This window comes from Nothoprocta perdicaria, unplaced genomic scaffold (assembly GCF_003342845.1).
Source record: "Nothoprocta perdicaria isolate Ctin4 unplaced genomic scaffold, notPer1 scaffold_342, whole genome shotgun sequence".
Classification (NCBI taxonomy): Eukaryota; Metazoa; Chordata; class Aves; order Tinamiformes; family Tinamidae; genus Nothoprocta; species Nothoprocta perdicaria.
Genome location: NW_020455580.1, coordinates 240,339 through 261,212, shown reverse-complemented (window position 1 = coordinate 261,212; position 20,874 = coordinate 240,339). Strand labels below are relative to the sequence as shown.

Here is a 20,874-nt window from a genome sequence, read left to right as displayed (position 1 = left end):
ACTGTGATAGCTGGCTCCGACAGGAGCATGATCTGCAGATGGAACCATGCTTGCTAGAGGGTCCTGGGATGTGGCTCCTGGCCAGAGGGCAGGTGAAGGCAAGGCCATGCCCAAACCCATCTCTCTGCTGCAAGCAACTCAGGGAGGAAAAGGGCGGGGCATAGAATCAGAAATTCTCGTAGTGATGCACAAAGTAAGCCTGGTCCTTCTTGTTAACTTGCTGACAGGCCTTTTCCACACTCTTCGTCATCCCAAGTGGGCCACAGCTGAACACCCCAATCTTCTGCACCTGGGGAAAGAGGGAGGCCAAAGGGATGTTGAGTCTGGTGCCATGAGCTCTCCCCCCAGCCTAGTCACCACTGAGCTTGCTGAGGAGTCTTCCAGGGACTTCCCATGGAGTCACTAGGGCCATGGAAGAGGGATGAGGCCTCTAGGGATGGGCTAGGACCAGGGATGTCACTGTTGGCTGCCCTGGCCAGTGGATGCCCCCTCCTACTCCCATGCAGGTGACCAAAGCCCAGACCAGGTAGCACAGACCTCAGGGTGCACCTCCTGCAGCGAGGTGAAGAAAGGCAAGAACGGAGGCCGCCCAAAATGGGTGATAGAGCGCAGTCCTGTGAACAGGCTCCGGTTCAGCACCTTCTGGAAGTGCCGCTCACAGATGTACTGAAAGAGACACCAGGACACATTAGACCAGCACGGCTCAGGCACCGGGCTAGGAGCCTCTCTTGTGGGCTGCCTTGGCATGGGGCTTACCAGCATGGTGGTGCGCAGGTCAAACTTCTCAGCCAGCTGCGTGATGTAGATGTGCACAGAGACCAGGCTGTTCTGGTCGGCCTCCTCCACCTCACGGATGATGTCAGCCAGCCACTCGAACTGCCGCTGCGTCCGCGTCACCCAGATGAAGTAAATCTGTAGCATGCAGGGAATGAGATTCAGTACAGGGCCAGGACTAAGCAAGGGGGTCCTTTCTTGGTAGATTTTGTTTAATCTCACTCCCAAAGAGGCCAGAAGCAGCACAAGGTGATTTAGGAGGGCTCTTGCCCTCTGCTTCCTCTCACCTTTTTACACAGCAGCTTGGAGCTGAAGGATGACTTGAAGACTAGGTCCTTGAGAATGGATGCAAAGGGCGTCACTCCGATGCCTCCTCCCACCAACACCGACACCTCGAACTTGTTCCACTCCTGGTGACCCTCCCCAAAAGGTCCGTCAAGGTAGAGCTGGAAAGGAACTGCCTCTTAGCAAAGCATCTTTCTCCTCTACTCACCCAGAGCTTAGCCACCTTCAAGGCTTGGGCTTCAAGTGCCTTGGGTTTGGCTTAACTCAGCTTTGGACCTGAAAGCTGCCTGCCCTTAGAGAATCCCCATCTCTGGAGCTGCAGCCCCAGATGCGCAGTGCTGAGCTCACCTTGGGCAGCTTGCCGATGATGGCCAGGCTCTCTGGGGAGTAGAGCTCCCGCAAGCGGGTAGTCCAGGGTCCCACAGCGCGGATGTGCAGGCTCAGCGTGTCCTCGTGCGGTGCTGAGGTCAGGGTGAACGGGTGGTACTCAGTGGTGCCAAGGTCCACACAAGCAATGCGCACCCACTGGCCTGACTTGTAGTCAAAGTCGTGTGGCCTCTGGAACTGGAGATGGGTCACACCTGGGTAGTGGGAGTAACAGAGCACTTGAGACATTGAATAGTGGAAGAAAAAGCTAGGAAGGATCAGTGGCCTCAAGGAAAGGTGGAATATTTGACCTGTGCTAGTGCTAGGAGGATGAGGTTTAAGGATGAGCCATGGATTCAGACTCGGGTAAAGGATACCCCAATAGGCTGTGCCAGGGCATGCTGTGGGGACCATGTAGTTCTAACTGATCCCTACTCAGGGAGGGAAAGCTATTGTATGTGCCTCCGTTTCTCTGTCTGTGGAAGGCCACCAGGAGACCCTTGCCATGCATGGGTGCTGGGAAGGCATTGGGCAACCTATAGAACCAGAGAGAACAGGACTGTTCCCCTATGTGGAGGGATTATGTGACACCAGCAGGACATCTTCCAGGGACAGAACAATCTGTGTGCCACTCGGGTCAGGGATTGCTGCCATGGGGTATCTCTGCACTTCAATACCAGCAGGACGGGAAAATTCATCCCCTGAGGAGCTGCTTCCTCCACAGCTCTCCCTAGGCATGGCCTAGCCTGGCACTGTGAGGCTGTGTGGATGTGGTACCTGAGGGAAGGAGCTCAGCTTTCACCACACCAATCTCCACCTTCTTCCTGCTCAGGCTGAGCAGCTTGTCTGCGCCATAGATGAGAGCCGGGATAATGAAAAAGATGTGGAAACGGGGCTGCTGGATCAGAGCGTAGCTGCCGTGGATGATGATCTGGGGAAGAGAAGGGAGCGGCCCCCATCACTGCAACACTCAACCCAGCAAGCCATCGCCCCGTGGTTAACTGGGTGGCAGCTCATTGGTAGCATGGAGATGGGAGGGTCTGAGGATGGTGGAAGGAGCAAGGATCCAGGCCGTCAAGTTCTTTTGAGTACTGGGTCCTGTAGACCTGCCTGGCTATTTCCCCTGCTGCTCCTTGGTGTTTGGGCTGAGCTTTGGGCTTGCAGTACATCAGCACCACCTCTTCCCTCCCTGCCCAAGAGCTGGGCTGGGAGGAGACTTGTCTTACCAAGACATAGAGCAGCACATAGAGATGGTGGCTGATCCAGAAGCCCTGGAAGCTGACATGCCGGAAGTGGTGGGTGGCAAAAACATACATCACGGCAAGAATTACAAGCAGCAGCACTCCTGTCATGCCTGCAAGAGAAGGTGTTGGGAGACCCAGGGTGGCTCAGGCACATGAGCAAGCATAGGGCACAACGTATACATCCTGACTGTTAGGCAGTCTTACCTGGGATAGTTTGGAAGAACCACCAGTAATACTTCTGAGGGAGCTGTGACCTAGAGAGGTACAAGTAAATGCAGCCATGGATCATGGATTGGGCAGAACAGGGATAAGTGTAACAGTTGTCTCAAAAGTTTTCACTTCCCTTCCCATCTGTGTCCAGGATATTCTGCCTGGACTGTCCTTCAAACCGCACCTACCCATCATTCATAAAAACACTGGAGAAGAGGCAGGACAACACACTGAGAGGGCTGACCGAGAAGATGTAGACGTTCACTACATGGCCCGCAGTGTGTAGCACTGTAGAAGACAGAGACCAGTGGAGAAAAGCATTGTCACTGCAGTAGACTGACACATGGAAGACCTTGCTGATATGTCCAGCAGCCCAGTGATTACTCCTGTTCTGCAGTGCAAAGTGTCTAGTCTTGCCAGGCTCCATAAACAACAGCATGCTTCTTATGGGTCTAGTCCCTCTGAAGAGGTTATCTCCTTGTTTAACTGTGATTCTTGGGTGACATCTCCCCTGCGCCTCCCCAGCAGACCACTTACCTGAGAAAATGAGGGCTGCCATGGCAATCCAGCGGTGGAAGTCCACAGCAGCATCGAAGGGGATGTAGCGATTGAGGAAAGTCTCCCGCAGGACGGTGATGAGGTTTCGGCACATGGTGAGCAGGATGTATGAGTACATGAAGGAGATGCAGGCAGCTGACCCCCGAGAGATGATGATCCCAACAAAGGTGGTCTGTGCAATTCCAGTGAGGGGGGATGCAAAGGCATAGTCTGCGAAGGGAGACCAGAGCAGGGCATCACACACCGAGCACACTGTCCCTTCCTGCAACCAGGGTGACCCTGACGAGAAGGGGCCACCCTAGGTGAGGCTGTGTGGGGACAAGGACACACTATGCTATGTTAGACCCAGGAGCTGCACTGGTCTCTGCTTCTGGAAGAAAGGATGTTCTTGGAGGGGAGGGAGTAATCTCATCTTTAATGCACTTTGAAACTGCACCTCAACACTGTGTCCAAATTCAGGCTTCCCAGTACAAATGAGGTATCAGCAAACAAGGCCTGCAGAGACCATCAGGATGGGTGAGATCTCGAGCACATTGCCTAGGAGAAGACTGAGGGAAATGGGCATGCTCAATCTGGAAGAGACAAAGCTCAGGAGAGAGCTTACTGCTGCCTGCAGTAATGGGTATTGCAGAAAAGATGGAGCCAAACTCTTTGCAGCGTTGCACAGTGACAGGATGAGAGGCAACGGGAAAAAAAATCACAAAGGGAAATTAGAATTAGTTGTCAAATAAAAGCTCTTCACAGGCAAACACTGGGATGGGCCCTGTGATGAGACTGGATCTCCATCCTGCAGCTCTTCAAACCTGCTCTAGAAAAGGCCTTCAGCCACTTGATTCAGCTTTCAAATTGGCTTTTCTTTGAGTAGGGGTTTGGGCCAGAGGCTTCCAGAGGTTTCTTCTCACTTCAGTAATTCTCATTACTTCAAGGGAGGACCAACACTACTGAGCAAAGCTGGACCAGGACCTTCCTCATCCCAGGGAGCCCCATGCAGTGTGTAGTTTTAGGAGCCACCCCTATGCATGCCCCAGCATCTGGGGTGTCAGGACTTGAGGGACACTCACAATATGCTCGCTCCACAAACAGGCCGGCGGTGATGGCGGAGAATAGGACTACACAGACAATGTGCCGCCGATAGTTCTCAATGAAACGTTTGAATTCTTGGATCTTCTGCTGAACTTTGTTCCGCTGGTATTTTTTCCTTTGAGCTTCAGTGTATACATGTACCTGGTAGTGATTTCCTCTGCAAAAATGGGAGAATTGGTGTCAATTCAAGATTTACCTGATGTTGGATGCAGCGCAGAGACTATATAGCACCTAGCACACTGGAACAACCCTCTCCAGTGGCCTAAACAAGATGGTATCGGAGGTTAGTCTTAGGATATGACCCAGTTCACACAATTATGACAGTTAACAACATAATGAAGTAGGCCATTAAGCAGAACCATAAAAGCTCATTTTATAGTGATAATGAATCCTCCAGAGGGATGAAAGATCCCAGGGTTGGATATATTCTGAAGGATATGTTATTCCTGTCTAACAATATTAACAACTTAACTGTTTTGTTGGAAAAATATTTGACGTTGCCACAGCAATGAGGACTTGAGTGTCTCCTGCTGATGTTGCAAGCATTGCAGAGCTGAAGCAGCTGAGTCCCAGAATGCAGGAGGGCTCTCGCGGTGCAGGCAGGACCTGCCATGCAGTGTCCCTCTCTGCGAGCAGGACATTCACTCTACAACCCACTAGCCTAGGCTTGGGAGTTGTCCGCTCTTGTTTTTTCAAAGATGTGTCATTGCATTCCCTCCCTCCATCCTGCCACCTTCATGCTAGGTTCTTCACAGCAGTTATTTGACTTAAGTCCTACTGGGACATGAAGAAATTGAAAACAACAACCTGGCTGAACAAGGGCCCCAGTGGAGAAGGCAAGGAGAAGGCATACTCACTTTCTGCCCAGTCTCTTCCTCACTTCTTGTCCTTCTTGCTCCATATACTGCGCCACAGTTTCCAGATTTGGGCCTTCCTCCCTGTCTGAGATTTTTCTGCCAAAAAAATAAAAATAAAGGGGCTTGTCTAGTTGAAAGCTGTATTTTCAGGAAAGGATCTGACTCAGTCAGAAATGGGTCTTCTCCATTGCTGCCCCAAAGATGCTGTCCATCTCAGGTTCAGCCTAGAAGGAAGCCTTGATTCTTCTTACACTCCAAGATAACCCATCGCAAAGTAAAGCAATGCAGGCTCTCCACCTTGTAGCGAGGCATCTCCGTCACCTAACACGTCCAGTGTAGGCTCTCCCGGAGGCAATTCCTCCCTGTGCCTATCTGGAGTACTAAGGGAAGGGAGAGGGCATCATCCAAACCACAGCGTGCTGCCTGCTCACAGACAGGTCCCGGTATGGTCATGACCCTCCTCTAGCACTAGCAGTGGCAAGGTCCAGTATAAGAATTTGCTGGAACAGTTGAGGTGAAGGATAGGCATGCGTGAGGGCAGAAAGGAAGAAAGAAACAGCAGCAACAGGACTAAAACAGCTTACCCTTTGGGCTCGTCCTTTTTTATGAAAGAGACACGATTCTGTATGTTTTTCTTGAACACGTCAGGGACACCTTTCAGGATCCAAAAGGACAGAGAGACATTTGCATTGTATATAAGATTCAGTGGACAAGGTTTAGACATCTCTCCTGGGCAGGGATGCGGTGGGGAGAATCTTTGTGCTGAAGAAAGTTGCTTTCTTCAGATTACTGCCCAAAGGGGCAGCTTCGGATAGGAGAGGCTGATGGGATACAGTTTGAAAGCTACATAGTAGGTGCTGTCCAAGTCACCCATAGAACCAGGTGTGACCCAGCACTCCTGCACGTGCTCCTACTGACCTTTGATGCAAAGCTGGGTGAGACGGAGCTCGCTATCATGGTCCCGCAGCATGTAGTGGAAATCCTCCCATGTCAGCTCAGCCCTGTCCTGAAACCCCGAGGCCTGAAACATGGACTCGGTCACCTGCTCCGCCTGATCTCTTGACAGGCAGTTGTTGGAGATTTCAATGAAGGACCTGCAGCAAGGAGAGGAGATGGGGATATTACAGTACAACACCTTGAGACCTTGAACTAACACAGGGCAGAGCCCCAGACCAGTTTTATTAGGTCTCACGTAGTCCTCTTGGGGACTAAAGCAGAGGCGTGTGAAAATATCTACTTTTGTAGATATTTTCTTCTGTAGACATTGTCAAGACATCTACAAAGATTCCTGGTTCTGCCTGAGATGAAAAGAAGAGATGAAAAGTACCTAAGCATCCTCAGAAACTCCTCCTTAGAGAGGAACCCATTCTCATCAATGTCATACATCCTGAACATCACCTTGGACTTCTCTTCTGGGGACCCTGGTTGGAAAGAAGTGGAGTAAGAACAAGATCCTATTTTTACCAGCAAAGGTGAAATCCTGGACCTGTGGCAACAGTCTCTCCCATCTCTGAAAAGATTGTGAGGACAAACTGCTGATGGCAGTTTGGATAGCAGCACAGTTTTCTCTCACTCTCACGACTCACTTCTACTTGACTTTCTCAAGTGAAATGTGAAAAAAAAGAAAAGGGTGAAGACATTGTTATGCATTATTTTACATGCTAATTAAATTAGCAGTCCTAAGTGAAGTGACCTTTAATCTGGAGAAAAGTCTGTGGATGGACCTACTGGATGGATTTTTTCCTTCATTCTGCTGGTGACATCACTAACAGAGCCTAGAAACTTAAGGAGCAGATGAAGAAACTAACCAATACCAGGTCCCACCTTTCATGAAGATCACCAAGATGTCCAGGAACTCCCGGAAGGAGATGTACCCATTGCCATCTTTGTCTGCCAGCAAGAACATGGACTCCACAAACATTGAGTGGGCTTTGAGCCCTAAGGACTCGGCAAACTCAGCCCTGCTCAGCTCACATGTCAGAGACTCCTTTGCCTTCTGCGAAGATTCAAAGTTGAGCTCTCCAGCATCAGACCGGTCAATGTCCAGCACCTGTAGGTTGTGTGCCACAAAAGGAATCCTCTGGTTGCTGGCAGAGCAGAAGGCTATTGCTTGCTTGTCCAGCCCATCACACAAAGCCTAATAGCTCTCCCAGCACAGAGCTCATGACAGATCCCATAGGAACATCCTGTATTTCTCCTGCATAGTGCACCTTTTATGGTAAAGACCACTGACTATTATGGATACCTCAGTCACTTCATGCCAAAGCCTCTTCCTAACATTAAGCTGTTGTGTCACAATAGCAGAGCTGCCTTTTTCTTCTGCAACAGACAATTTTCTGTAATTCTCTAAGTATTGGGAGCTTCTTCCATGTGTGTGGCTAACCAACAACTAGGGGCAGCAACAGCAGCAATATTTATTGTTACAGAAATACCTTTCTTCATTCATCAGAGCTTGCTACACCTGTATATACCTGAGCAAATAGGTGCCTAAAGAAAGTCTCCAGAATCTTCTTCCTCTGCTCCTGGGTGACTGCCTGTTTCAGCAGACTCTGCTCCTTTGTCTCAGACACATGCAGATCGAGATTGCTCTTTTTCAAGTAGTCTCGTAACTTCCCAATGAAGTTGCTCCTTTCTGCCTCTTCACTGAAAAGCAGCACCTGCAAAAGGCACCAAATGGGTGGCAGAGACTCTCAGCCAGACTGAGGCTGGACATTGCACCCAACAAGTTAAAAATCAAAGCTTTCCTCTGCGATTGCTCTTTTTCAAGCTGTCTTGATTTCCTCTATCAGATTCACCCCACACTCGTGATTTCTGTGTCCGTGTGTGCCGAGACCTGATTCGCTAAAACCCACTGGCCTGGAGGTTTGCAGCTCAGAGTGACGCACTGCTGCTCTACACCATTTCATGATGATTCTCAGGAGGCTATGACCACCCTTCAGGGGCCCACGCTTCCCCAAGAGCCCAGCATCTAGGAATGAGTGATCCAGCATAAATGTGACCAGTGGCCACATCCTCCAGAGGATGCTGGAGGGCCCAGGGGACAGTCTCCAGGCATCATGGTACTCACCAGGTCATATTCCTTGGGGCTCTTCAGGAGCAGAGCTCTGTTGCCTTTGTTGGTGGACAGAATCACCTCCACCCTTTGTTGGGTTTTCAGACTAATGCTCCGGAGCACAGACCACCTACTATCCAGTACTTTGAGCACTTTGTCAGGTTGGAGCTGAATCCACACAGGAGAACTGTCTATCTTGGGACCATGCCACTCCATGGCTGACAGGAGAGAGAATTGGACTCAGCTGGAAAGGCATACGTGAGCTCCCAGTCATCCCAACATCTTCCTTCACTGAGATGCAGCTTGGAAATAACTGCACGGGGCTGATGGTAAAGAATTTCTCCTTCCCTGCTACAGCTGCACAGTACATTTGTTTTGTACACAAAATACCTGGCAGTTATGTGGGTTGCTGGGGAGGGCGAGCTAGACTTTGCTATCACATAGTCTGACTTGGCTGCAATAACTGCGCCATCTTCCCTGCAACTCCACAGCTGTGCATGGATCACAGTTGTGACAGAAATGAACCTTCCCACCTCATTTCTACAATTTTAGATTTGCAGTTTTATGTGGGCTCAATGTTATTCACTAACTACTAGCCAGGCAACAAAATACATGTTAAGGGAAAATACGATGTTCTCCTGACTGCCTGAAACAGAGCAGAGCTCAAGCGTACAGACATGGGAGTAGCAGGACAGCAAGGTTTTCCCAGTCTTCAGAGAAAGGAGGTTTAGTCTCTGTCCTGGACCCATGGGTGCAACTGCTTTACATCCATCCCTGCAGGAAAAGTATCATCTGGAGAGGATTGGGATTATAGACTAATAGGGTAACCCAGGTTGGAAGGGGCCTCAGATAGCACCTCCTGCCCAGGCCTCCTGCTCAAGGCAGGGCCAGTTATATGGTCAAGGCTTCATCCTGTTGGGTCTTGAATAAGATGGAGAATGTATAACCTCTCTGGAAGCACTCCGAGCTCTGTCTTCCAGCCTTGCGTGAGTGTGTGTGCCCTGACTTCAGCAGCATCACCAGACCTCCCTCACAAGATTAACGGTGCCACCTCACCATGTGCTGTGTCACTGGTCACCTCTCTCCTCACGCTAGGGTCTCGCTGCTTCTGCAGCTTCTTGAAGTCTCTCTTGCGGAGAACAGCAACGATCCAGGCAACAAACAGACTCACTGGGGACACATTGGAGAAGGAAACATGGAACATCACTAAGTTGCTTTTTGATTTGTCAGGGTTTCCTCTATGACTGGGACAGACAGGGTTTTATTTCTTCCCCATCACCGTTATTTAACTTTGCACAGTTTTATTTAACCCAGTACTGCACCAGAACCAATCCATACACAAGGATGGCCACCAGGGATGGCCACCTTTTGCCACCAAAAAGACCTCAAGAATGGCCAAGACTCAACAGCTCCTACTGGGAGTTATTTGACTTCTGGGCATTTATCCTCATCTTCCAGAAAAAAAAAAAAAAGAGGAGGAAAAAGAAAAAGAAAATACAACGGCAAACCTAGAGGCAGACAGCAGAGGACAATGATGATGATCCCAAAGCCTGCACCGCTGCCTTCAAAGTAGTCCAGCACAGTCATGCGCGTACAGTTGGTCAGGTTTTGAGTTGTCAGCTGCCACGGCTGAGGACAGGGGTCCCCTGCATGGGAGAAAGGCTGTGAGTGTCATGGACTTTTTATCCCTCTCACCTCCTTCATCCTTGAGAATCTCTAGTCAAGATGCGTGGGGTCACTGTTGAATGACCCAGGGAGCACTGCAAAACTGTCTCAAGGCTCACATGATGTTCAAATCCAACTCCAGATTTTAGGGTACGCCTCCTGAACCAAACCAAGCACAGAATTGGGCCCAAGTGCTCCGGGGAGTCTCTGCTGAGAGGTCCTGAGCCTCTCCCACTAGGATGGCCTGAGTTAGAGACATCCTGGGCACCAGACCAAATCAGGGCTCGACACCTCAGCTTGTCATCCGGATGCTGTAAATCAAGACAGCCCTCCTGGTACAATTGATTGCTTGTACATCTAGGGAATCAAAACACATTGCAAGGGCTGGAATACGTACAAAAAAAAACTCCTTCTGCCAGACCCTGAGGCAGTTAAATCTCCTCAGGTTACGTACGGTTGCACCACAACCTCAGGAAAGCCCAGCCAGCGTTTTGAGCAGCCCTGGTTAACCAATAGACTCCCCACCAGCACAAGTGGGCAGGAATAGGCATTACAGAGCCGTACACAGGGAATATTCAGTGGCTGGTGCAGTTAAGCACAAATACAGAACACAAATTTCACTTCATCTGCAGACTTCACAGGGTTTCAGCTCACTCACCAGTTTAACCTGCGGACCTCTGCGTGTATGTATATCAAAGCAACTAGAGGACACATCAGTGATGAGCATGACACAGCCTGGGGCAGTCAAAGTCTCAGCCCTGGCAGGACTTTCCAGGGAACCATTTACTAGTGGCATTTTTAAACCCAAAGATAGACCAGAACTCATGCAAGGCACATACCTGGACTTCAGCTGCCGTTCAACATTAGCTCTGCCTGCTTGGCTTACATGAGATCTTTGAATTTTGCACACATTTTGCTCACTTGCGGGCATAGCAAGCATCAAGCCTGCCACTTGGTTGCTTTTCCTTTGTCACTGAGTAACTGGTTATGTCACCAAGGCTGGTCTGTGTCTGGCCCAGTGGAGTATTTTCCTTCCTACCTCACTTTTGCTGTTGGCTCCCCACTTCTTGGCACAGCGCAGAGTGCTCACCTTCACTCCAGACAAACACCTTGCTCTGGATATCTGTTGAGTTTGCGTAGGTGACTGCAACAAGGACATCATGGAACGTGGTATTGCGAATGTTCTGAGTTTCTTCCTCTGTGAATAAACTGAAGAAAAAGACATGGAGCCAAGACAACATAGCTTGAGCCAGAGGGATTCACTCACTGCACCTTTTTAGGTACCAAGGAAACTGAAGGACATCTTTTTCCTCCAGACCCAGTGTCTGTGACTTCCTGGGTCACAGGGGTGAGGTGTGGCTTTCTAGGCACATCTGACAGGGTAGTGGGCAACCTACCCTGCCTACCAGATGGGGAGAAGTATTTACCCGTTTCTGGTGTTTTCGAACCAAAATCTGTCACCATCACGCAGGCGCACAAACTGGTCCAGGATGATGCCGCTGAAGAGCGACATGTTAGCCTCCAGCATGCCTCCAGGGAGAAGCTCCAGCCTGGTAATGTCATTGGCGTACAAATCAGCAACCTGTTTCAGGACCTTGACAGAAACCATACATACAAACACAGAATGAACAGAGGCTTCCGGGTTCAGGCCCTGAGGCTTCCCAGGCCTTTGGAGAAACCTCAGGAGAGATGGGAGGCCTGCTTTCCCCAGGCATCCCATGTCTGTTGGCTGGGCAGAAGCTCAGATCCACACAGCCTTGATTTTGAGCTTGGGCTTGAGCAACCAATTTGCTTCCAGAGCAACTCAGCTCCAGAGAAGCAGAGCACACGGTGGCATGGGAGCTCTGCACAGAGACACGCATGGGATACGCTCATTCATATCATTTATTCACACAGTTACCCCATACACTTTCGCAGCCCAGATCAGTCCCATGTTACCTCTTGTCCTGAGTGTGGGGCAAGGTCTGTCCAAGTCTGGAGAGGCTTCAAACCAAACTGCTCCCGGGCTTGGTTGTAGGTGGGCAAGCCAAGGTCTCGTCCTCGTTGGAGCCAACTGGCCACATAGTCTGTGCGGGTGTACTTCAGAGGCCCATACCAGTAATCTGCGAGTGGAATCAAAGTTATGGTAAGAGTAAGGAGACCCCGAGGATCAACTCCACTTGCCCAAGGATCAACTCCACACTGAGTGTGGGCTGCTTCCTCCTTCTATCAGCTATGTCCCCCATAGCGTTGCTGAACGTGTCGGTCACCCCACACTCTTGCTGATGAGGTTGGACATGCTTAACGTGCCCTGCAGCCTCTCAGCACCTCCATTGACTAGGTTGAAGTTGGTCAGAACATGTCTCAGGGGCTGATGGTAGCAATGAGACCTGCATCCTCACCTTGGTCCCCACAGAGCCCTGGAAGAGAGGGTCCCCCCCAACCACACGCCAGCTGCACTGTGGTAATGCAAACCTTGGAGATCTTCCACCACAATGTTGTCTTCCTGCTCTGCAATCTGTGAGCTCATCCCCAACAGCAGGTTGTCCACGTCCTCTGCATGCTGCAGCCTGGTGCTCTGAAGTGGGATGGAGAGAGCAGGTGAATCCTCACAGGACCGAGGACATGAGGAAGCCCAAAGACAGCTGCAGTGACCACTAAACAATATTGGCCATAGCGCACACGTGCCTCACAGGGCCTGGCAGCATGACTGGATCAGGCCACAAGAGCAGCAAGTGTGAGCCAAGCCATGTGCATTGGAGCCCACCACACTCTCTCCCTGTACCTTTCTGCTCCAGTAGTTGTTGCAGAGCCGCAGTGCTGGATCAGGCTGGAACTGGCACATGGGGCCTCTGAAAGACGAGGGAAGGGTTGGACCTGCACCCTCGTGGCCAGCCGCCCCCGAGGTTCCCCAGGTGAGGGGTGGGAGGACAGGGAAGGAAGAAGAACAGGCTCCACCATCCCCAGCTCCTCCACAACCTCCTGGCTGCCTGTACCTCTTGTAGACGCCCGGCGGTACCATGGAGGCAAGAAACAGTGACGCGGCTGCCACAAACTCCGTTGAGAGGCTGGAGTCCATGTGCTGCTGGTAACCTGCAGGGCCAAGAGCCATGGCCAGACCCATCACCTGGGAGTGGAGGGACCGGGGTGCCAGGGCCTATGGCTCCTTCACTCATGGGGAGCCCCAGCACCTTTTGCTCCTCACCTGCATATGCTGGGACACCTCTACCCAGCAGGGCTGGCAGCCACTCGTACAGCACAATGCTCTAGGGCACAGAGGAGAGGATCAGGGCCAGGGGAGGGAGGCAGGTCCCTGGCAGAGCTGGGTTCCTCCGGTTCCTCCTGACCCTCACCTGGAAGGTGGCGATGACCCACTTGCGAGCATGCTGGAAGAGGTCCTCGTCAGACCAGGTGGGGTGCTCCTTGGACAGCCTGGTGGCCCAGTGGTTGTGGTAGCGAAACCAAACGATGCTCTCGGCCTGCAGGAAAGGGTTCTCGTTCCCCCAGGCGCTCCCCAGGTCTGCAAGAGCCGCCAGCGCCGTGAGAGGCAGATCCAACCACGGGATGCGTGAGGAGGCTGGGGTGCCCTGGCTAGGACAGGGCCTAGCCCTGACTAGGAGAGGAAGCACCCCCATCACCGCAGCTAAGGGGATTGTGCCTCTTGTCCCGATGGCTCTGGCACCTCACAACTTCCCCTTTTCTGCTCATCCCTCCTCTCCCTGGAGCACCGGGCAAGAGGCCCGGGGGCAGAAGCAAAGTGGGAACAGCTCCAGGCACTGAGCACAGACCAAAGGTCGGGCTGGTGAGGAATTCAAAGCAAGCTGAGCAGGTTTTATCAGCAGCCCCTTTCTCAAGAGAAGATCTCCTAGGGTTAGAAGGACCAGCACCTGTGCATTGGCTGGGGGTTGACCCATTTCCTCCTGGGGACACAGTGACTTAAGTTCACAGCATTTCTTTGCTGCATAGCACGGCCGCCTCCAGGACATGCATCTTCCTCCTCCTCGGGCTCGGAAAATGCCTTGTGTGCTGCAAGGCATCTGGTGTCCCAGTGCCACGTGGTCTGCTCACTTTACTTGAGAAGGAGCTTAGCTGCCCTGAGTCCCCTCTGGGATCCCCCTGCCTTATCTTGGGGTCTCTCTCTGCCCCTTAGGCTTAGCACACCAGCCACCCCGAGCCTGGGATACGGCACCGTACGCCTTGTCCTGGCCACATTCTGCTCAAAAGTGACCGTCTCTCCTTCGAGATGGACTTTGCTTGGGGAATGGGGAGGGAAAGGGAGCATGCAAGCCAGGACCAGCGTTTATCAGCCACCCTTGTCTATCATGGGGAGATACGAGCAAAACCTCCTGCAGTTGCCCTGTGCTGCTGTTAATCACTGGGGAGCTTTGAGCTCAGCCTGGAGTCTTGCCAGGTCAGAGATAGAGCAGAACTAGGAAAATTGCCAAGGAAAAGTGACCCACAGGGAAAGGAAACCTCAGGTTCTTCCTTACCGTAAATGCCCTGGGGACCGCCCTTCCCCGTCGATGGATCCAGAGCCTTCCACATGGGGATCCTGCCATCCGTCTCCCTTGGGAAGCGCTCGTTGGGCCCACAAGCCAGCTTGCCTCCCGAGAAGCTCCTCAGGGAATCGCTCCAGGAGTGTGATGGGCCGTAGATGGAGCTCCCATCGAGCCAGCTGGTCACCTCGTTGATCTGAGGGGAGACATTAACCTCCAAGGGCTCAGCTTTCCCCTCAGGGCTGTCCCACCATGAGATCCTCCTTGGAGAGCCTTCTCCTCACCCTGTTGCCCTAAAAACATGTTGAAACATCTCCTCTGCTGATATTTTCTGGAAATCATTCTTTTTCATTTGAAAATGCACTGGAATTTGTTTTTCTAAGGCTTGAAATGCAGCTAAAAAATGTAACCTGCTAATCTGATCTCATTGAGGTTTAGTCACATGAGCTGTATTGAGGTTTACTGCTTTGGCTATTTTGATTGGGAAACTTTCTAGAACAAAACAAAAACAAATCCATTTTGGAACTCTTCCAGTTTCAACATAGCAAAAGAGAGAGAGATGGGGAATTTGGATTTGCAAGAATGCCTGAAATCTGGAGAAGTTTTATGACAAATGCCTCTCTGAAAATTGCCAGAGGGGGGAAAAAAATCGTGTGAAATCCATTTGGCCTGGTGTTTATTAGTGGCAGTTGCACTGCTAGGAACCAGCTCGCAAGCCATATGATCCGATGCCACATACCAGGCGCTCCGCGTCTCCCCAATCCCATGGGAGCTCTTCAGGCAGGCTGGCAGTCCTGACTTGCCTTCATGAAGCATTTTGAAAGATGAGCTATTGCCTAAAAATATCTGCCTTAATTTCTAACCCTCTAGAGTGACACGAGTATAAAAAGATTTCTTTTTTTTGGAATAAGATGCTCACACTTATCCTAAAATGGCCCCAGTTGCCATTTGTTTTAACAGCCAGAGGTGGTTCTCAGCTGGTACTAACTCATAACTCTTTCATTTGGTTGACACCATAAAAAGTTTGGCAGCTGATAAAGATTGCGAATGGTTCCTGCTTCACACTTTTCTTCCTAAACCTTGCAAGATGCTCGGATTTGCACTAAAACAGGTGGCACAGAACAGTCATGTGCACAGGAAGTTCTCCAGAAGGGGAAGAGCAAAGGAAGCTCCCTGCCCCTACCTGCTCCCGGGGGTTGTTGGGGCTCTGCCCCGTCTCCAGTGCCCACTGGATGCGCTGGAAAGGCAGGATCACGTCGCCAGTGCTCGCAGGGTCAAACACAGGATCTCCGGTGGGGATGCGGATATTCAGGAATTCAGCAGGGCAGCCAGGTTTCTCTGCTTCCAGGATCTCGGAGAGCACGTGGAAACCTGCCAGAGAGCCGAGCAGAAGCGGCAGCTGGAGGGGCTGTCACTACCACACAGAGTGGGACACACTGGTAGGCAGCCAAGCAGGTTTCCTTCCTGCTTTCACTGCTGGCTTGCTCCATGCCTTGAATAATTCACTCCAGGCCTTACTTTCCCATCTGTCTCACAGCTGTCCACCCCTGCTGTGGTGCCCTCAGGAGCTCAGTGAAAATGAGGATCAGAGGGACCAATGTGTCTGGCTCCATCCCATCCAACCTGGGGCGCCATGTGCCCCTGGCCAGAGCTCATGCAGGGTCAATGAGGGACCAAGGTGGAAACTCAGACACACTCAGACACTGGAGGTTCAGAGACCCCAGCAGCTGCTGGACACTGCTTCACTGGGAACAAGGCTCTTCATCTAGCCATCATGTGCTCACTGGTGGCCTTTAGACTGCTGTTGGCGCTGAGTCTTGCAGCAACTGTTGCTGCTGGCCCATTGGAGCTCCATTGTGATGGGAAAAGCTATGCTCAGGCAAAAAAAAAATGAGTGGTGCCACACTAGTGTCTACTCCTCCAGCTGCAGTGGGCTTAAAGAGTCCAGCAACACATCTTACTTGGAGCCAAGTGCCCAGAGCTGGGTGTTGGGAGCCACGGGTGACCTTTGAGCTATACTTGTCTCTATGTCTTTCACAAATTCAGCCTGTTTCCTCAATGAGCTGAGACATGAGATCCCCAGGCTCAGACACCCAATAGCCATCTGAGCTCCTGAGTGACAGCAGTAACTGTTCCAACTCCAACTGCAAAGCCTCCCAGCGATCACTCACTAGACACCGTTATCAAGTCTGTCAAACAATTTGCAATAAGATAACTCTGTCGTTAAAACAAAAGAAGATGTCTCTAAACAACCACTATCAGCATTTGGGGCAAGCAAAGGTCACTGAAAATTCCTGCATGTTCCCTTGCTTAGGCAGAACTTTGCAACGGCAGCAGTCAAGGCTTTATCTCCAGGGATGGATCGGCTCCAAAAGAGCAGATTAGGAGTGGCCGGAGTCACTCTGAGTATGAGCAGCAATGCCCAGCTGTGCCTGCTGTATGCCAACCCCCTGTTCTTACCAAAGAAGACACCAAGGACAGTTGTGTTCCTGCGGGAGGGCAGCCCGGCGGGCCCCCGGGCCACTGCGTCGCTGAGCTGGCGAGCGTTGGGCACGTGGGGCTCCTGCAGAGCCTGGTACACGCCGTCTGCGTAGTTTGCTGGCAGGAGACGCAGCAGGCTGGCACCTGGGGCACCAGAGCAACAGAGCGTGGGTCCACCAGCACTGGACAAACAGCAGCCAGGGGAACAGCAAGGTCCAACGGTGTTTGGGAGGGTCCCACACAGGAGTGGGGGGACATTGAGCGGCCTGTGTAGAGTGTATGCAGTTCTGCACAAATAGGGCCACCAGCCTTTTACCAACACCGTAGCAAAGAGGAAGGGGAACAGCAGGAGAGACAAAAAGTAGAAGATGAAAGGCCCTGAACTTCATATCCACTGCCCACCTCATAGCTGAAAAGCTGGAAGGCAGGAGGTCATTTCTCTCCAATGAGCAAATGCATTTTGAAAGGCCATGCAAGAGCGTACGCTGGAATTCCCTAGAGATGGGAAATTCTTGCTTTCTATAGGTTTATTTCCATATGATAAGGGCTGCTGTCTCTCAGCTTGGATGGAGAGAGATCTTGTCTGCCATGGGCCCACTGGCATCTCTCTGACAAGTTTGGACATGACCGGCTGGTGACAGGCATGTCATGTTGGAGAGTTATTCAGGCTCAAAGGAAGCTGTGCAATTGCTGCTGTAATTTGTGTCACCATGTAGGTGACAGATCTAGGCTGCAGGATATAGAAGTATTCATGATCTCTCCTATTTTGGATGGGATCCTGCCTGATCTGCCCTGGTCCTCAACCCAATGACATCCCCTGCAGACATCATCCATGGGCTGAGGGTAGGACATGAGAAAGCTGCTCCATTCCTTTATCTGGTGCACAGGACTCCCACACGACTGGTCCAGCAAAGGCCAGCACACATTGCCCCTCTGGCATGTGCACAGTATCTACTCTGCAGAGCAGAGAGAGTGGGACATCAACACATGGGCCCCAACCTCTTCTGGCTCTGACCTTGCATTGAGTGCTGCCTAAGCTGCATGCTGATTTTGGCCAAGGATGCCTTTTCTAAGTTCTGGCCTCCCTGACCATCGCTGAAATGACTGCTGAGAACAGCTAAGTCTTCCCTTCCTTGGCTATTTTAAATGCACTCCCAAAGGCACAAGGTCTTTTCTGCACCTGACGCAACACCAGCCTGGCCCATGGGTGTTACCAGAGCGTTGGGCACAGTAGAAGTGGTGTCAGTACCATTGGAGAGAAAACTGGACTGCTGGCCCCCTCCCAACTGCTCCAGTGGGGTTGTTCAGGTGACAAGGTAGGAGTCAACAACTGCATCCTCCCTGGCAACTGGCATGATCTGTCCACCTCCCAGGTTCAGGCTCAAGTCAGAAAGGGTTTCTCCTTCTGTCCTGAGGCAGGTCAGACACCAAAGAAAGTGCAAGTCTGTCCTCAGACCCAGCAGCCTTACCCACTGAGCCGCGGCTGTGGTGCAGCAGGTTGTTGTACCAGCCGTCATAGCGCTGCACCTCCCAGAAGATGTTCTCCTGAGCTCCTGGAAGAGACCAGACCCTGACTCAGCTGGGACAGAGAGAGACTGGTACTGGTGCAGAGGTGCCCTCATGCAGTCCTGGTGGAAGTTTCGTTCCAAGCAAGAGCTTGGACTAGAGCTCATGGATCTTTGCGAGCCAATGCCGCAGTGATCCCGTGATATTTGCTATGGGTGATGGGCTGGGGACAACTACAGTGCTCACTCATGGCCACCTGTTTAGCAGCAAAAGAAAAAAAAAAAAAAAAAAAAAGGCATGCACCAGTACAAGATCTCAGCATCTCAGCGTCTCCCTTACAGAATTATATCACATTTCCTTTTTTTTTTCCCCGAAATCTATCCTTAAAAACAGATATTTTGAGAAGCTCTGTCCTCTTGAAGGAAAAGCAATGTGTAAAACAAAAAAATCAGTCCTGAAGTCTCCAGATCAATATAACATCAGATGTCCGGCTGATATCAGTCTATACCCAAATGATCTTAATTTCCTCCTGCTCTCTCACTGGGTCAGAGCAGGTTTACCCCTCACCCCCACATTAGCTGTGAGAGTCAAACAAAAGCCTTGGTACAGGGGTGACACCATCAGCCATCCCACTGGGCATCAGCTGAAAAAGAGCTTTCACCAAATATACTCTTTCCTCAATGTTAGTTTTTATTGTCTTTATTACAATAACAGCAAGAAACCCTGGCTCCTGGTCACAAGCTGTGTGTACACATAGTAAAGTAGTAAAGCAGCAAAGTCTCCCAACCTGCATGCCCTACAAACTCAGCCCGTTGTTCCATTTCTTCCTTATTTCCTCACAAGTGAATTACGCCCAGTAAATTAGGAGGAGTTCTTCTGAGGACAGAAGCTATTCAGATAGCCCGATTTGGATGCCCTTCCCAGAAACCACTTACCTGCCAAGGTCCACATCACCAGCAGAACCAGGGTCAAGTTCAACATACTCTCCATGGGATGCAGCAGCCACAGGGTCTGTGGAAGCACAGAGCTATAAACAGATAGGAGGAAGGAGCCGGAGTGGAGCTGCTCCAGCAGCTGGGAACACCTACAGATCATATTCTCAGCTCCCTCTTGTGGTATCTATAGCCTAATAAAACCCTTTGCTACTGTCTGTTGGCAATATAGTCCCATTCTTGGCAGTAGAGACACCAGGTCTGAGATGGGAATACTACTGTACATGACCAATACCTCTGCCTTGGGATACCAGCTGCTCTAGGCTCACGTTCATCATCCAGTGAGCTGAGCTAGCTCTGTTATGGAAATAGGCTTTTCATTATAGAAGCAGGTACCTTTAGTGTGCATTATCCCATTCAAATATCCAGCTGGTAACGTGACAGGAGTGTCCTCAGCATGAAATCAAGCATGAAATCATTTTAACAGTACAGCTAAAGATCAGCTCCAAACTAAACTCAGAACATCTCTAAATTCCTTGCAAACACCCAAGAAAACACTCTCAAAACTAGACTTTCCCATCTTATTTTCCATAAAGACCATGGAGCCAGAGCAAATGTCATCAGGGGGATTTGAGCCTGTAAATCCTCAGCCCACTCCTGACCGGGAAGGGATTCCCCAACACATGCAGCAAAGTCCATGTTTTCCTTGGTCTCAAAGACAGAGAAATTGCTAAAATGCTGCCATGGGAATTCCCTGCAATTTGTTAAAGGAATATCAACTTTGAATTTAACCCCAGAATAGTGCTTTCTACTGAACATGGCTCTTAGTCCCTCATCCCAACACTCCGGGTATGTAACAGCACTGTGAACATGCATCCAAATTTTATCATCGTGTCTTGTGAGCTGTCTTTCCCAAAGAACAGGCATGCATGCAGTCCTGTTCTGTGTGTAAAACACCTCAGCTTCTCCTATATTGCAAGCCTGAAGTGATCCTTTCAGGCTTTTCCCTGGGTTTAACCAAACTTGGAACTCATGGTGGCTTCACAAAGCTTACCCTTCACCAATAGTCCTATATGTTTCATTTTCGATTTAGTAGGAATCAGTTATAATTAACAGTGGCAGAAACTGGAACATACAAGTCACTAAATACACTCCAAATGGAACAGTATAAAAATTAAATGACTTTTTTTGTGCTCATAGTTAAGCTTGCTTGTAAAATAGGACACTCGTCATGTGGCGAGCCTGTTATATAAACAGTGAAACCCACTTCAATCAAACACTTCTCCAAGCTTGTTCTTCTGTTTCAGAAAACAAGACGTTTTTCAAGAGCCATTGTTTCCTCATTCCTCCTGCTTCCCAGTAGTTTGCACGCACTCAACACATCAC

At 50.6% G+C, this 20,874-nt stretch overlaps 1 protein-coding gene across 1 annotated transcript; it reads right to left on the bottom strand.

Annotated features, from left to right (window-relative positions):
* Window positions 1-52: 52 nt before the first annotated feature.
* DUOX2 (dual oxidase 2) lies at window positions 53-19,651 on the bottom strand. Its single transcript, XM_026043953.1, has 33 exons — window positions 19,492-19,651; window positions 18,520-18,603; window positions 17,030-17,194; window positions 15,753-15,940; window positions 14,564-14,765; window positions 13,427-13,593; window positions 13,279-13,339; window positions 13,070-13,166; window positions 12,859-12,925; window positions 12,549-12,651; window positions 12,033-12,196; window positions 11,522-11,688; window positions 11,185-11,303; window positions 9,938-10,075; window positions 9,486-9,599; window positions 8,445-8,647; window positions 7,849-8,034; window positions 7,202-7,427; window positions 6,705-6,798; window positions 6,296-6,471; window positions 5,962-6,031; window positions 5,378-5,473; window positions 4,499-4,677; window positions 3,417-3,647; window positions 3,068-3,167; window positions 2,874-2,923; window positions 2,652-2,779; window positions 2,203-2,356; window positions 1,408-1,640; window positions 1,062-1,220; window positions 757-912; window positions 538-666; window positions 53-289 (listed from the first exon to the last, which is right to left on the bottom strand). The coding sequence occupies exons 1-33, from the start codon at window positions 19,649-19,651 to the stop codon at window positions 167-169; spliced, it is 4,689 nt and encodes a 1,562-aa protein (XP_025899738.1). The 3' UTR covers window positions 53-166.
* Between the last annotated feature and the right edge of the window lie 1,223 nt (window positions 19,652-20,874).

What these genes read in the sequence shown, in the direction of transcription:
- DUOX2 (XM_026043953.1), bottom strand. Translation starts at nt 19,651, where the DNA reads ATGATCTGTAGGTGTTCCCAGCTGCTGGAGCAGCTCCACTCCGGCTCC. An exon ending in CTTGGTGATCTTCATGAAAG is followed by an intron (nt 6,799 to 7,201) that starts GTGGGACCTGGT and finishes CTTTCCAACCAG; the next exon opens with GGTCCCCAGAAGAGAAGTCC. An exon ending in GGCAGCCCTCATTTTCTCAG is followed by an intron (nt 3,168 to 3,416) that starts GTAAGTGGTCTG and finishes TGTCTTCTACAG; the next exon opens with TGCTACACACTGCGGGCCAT.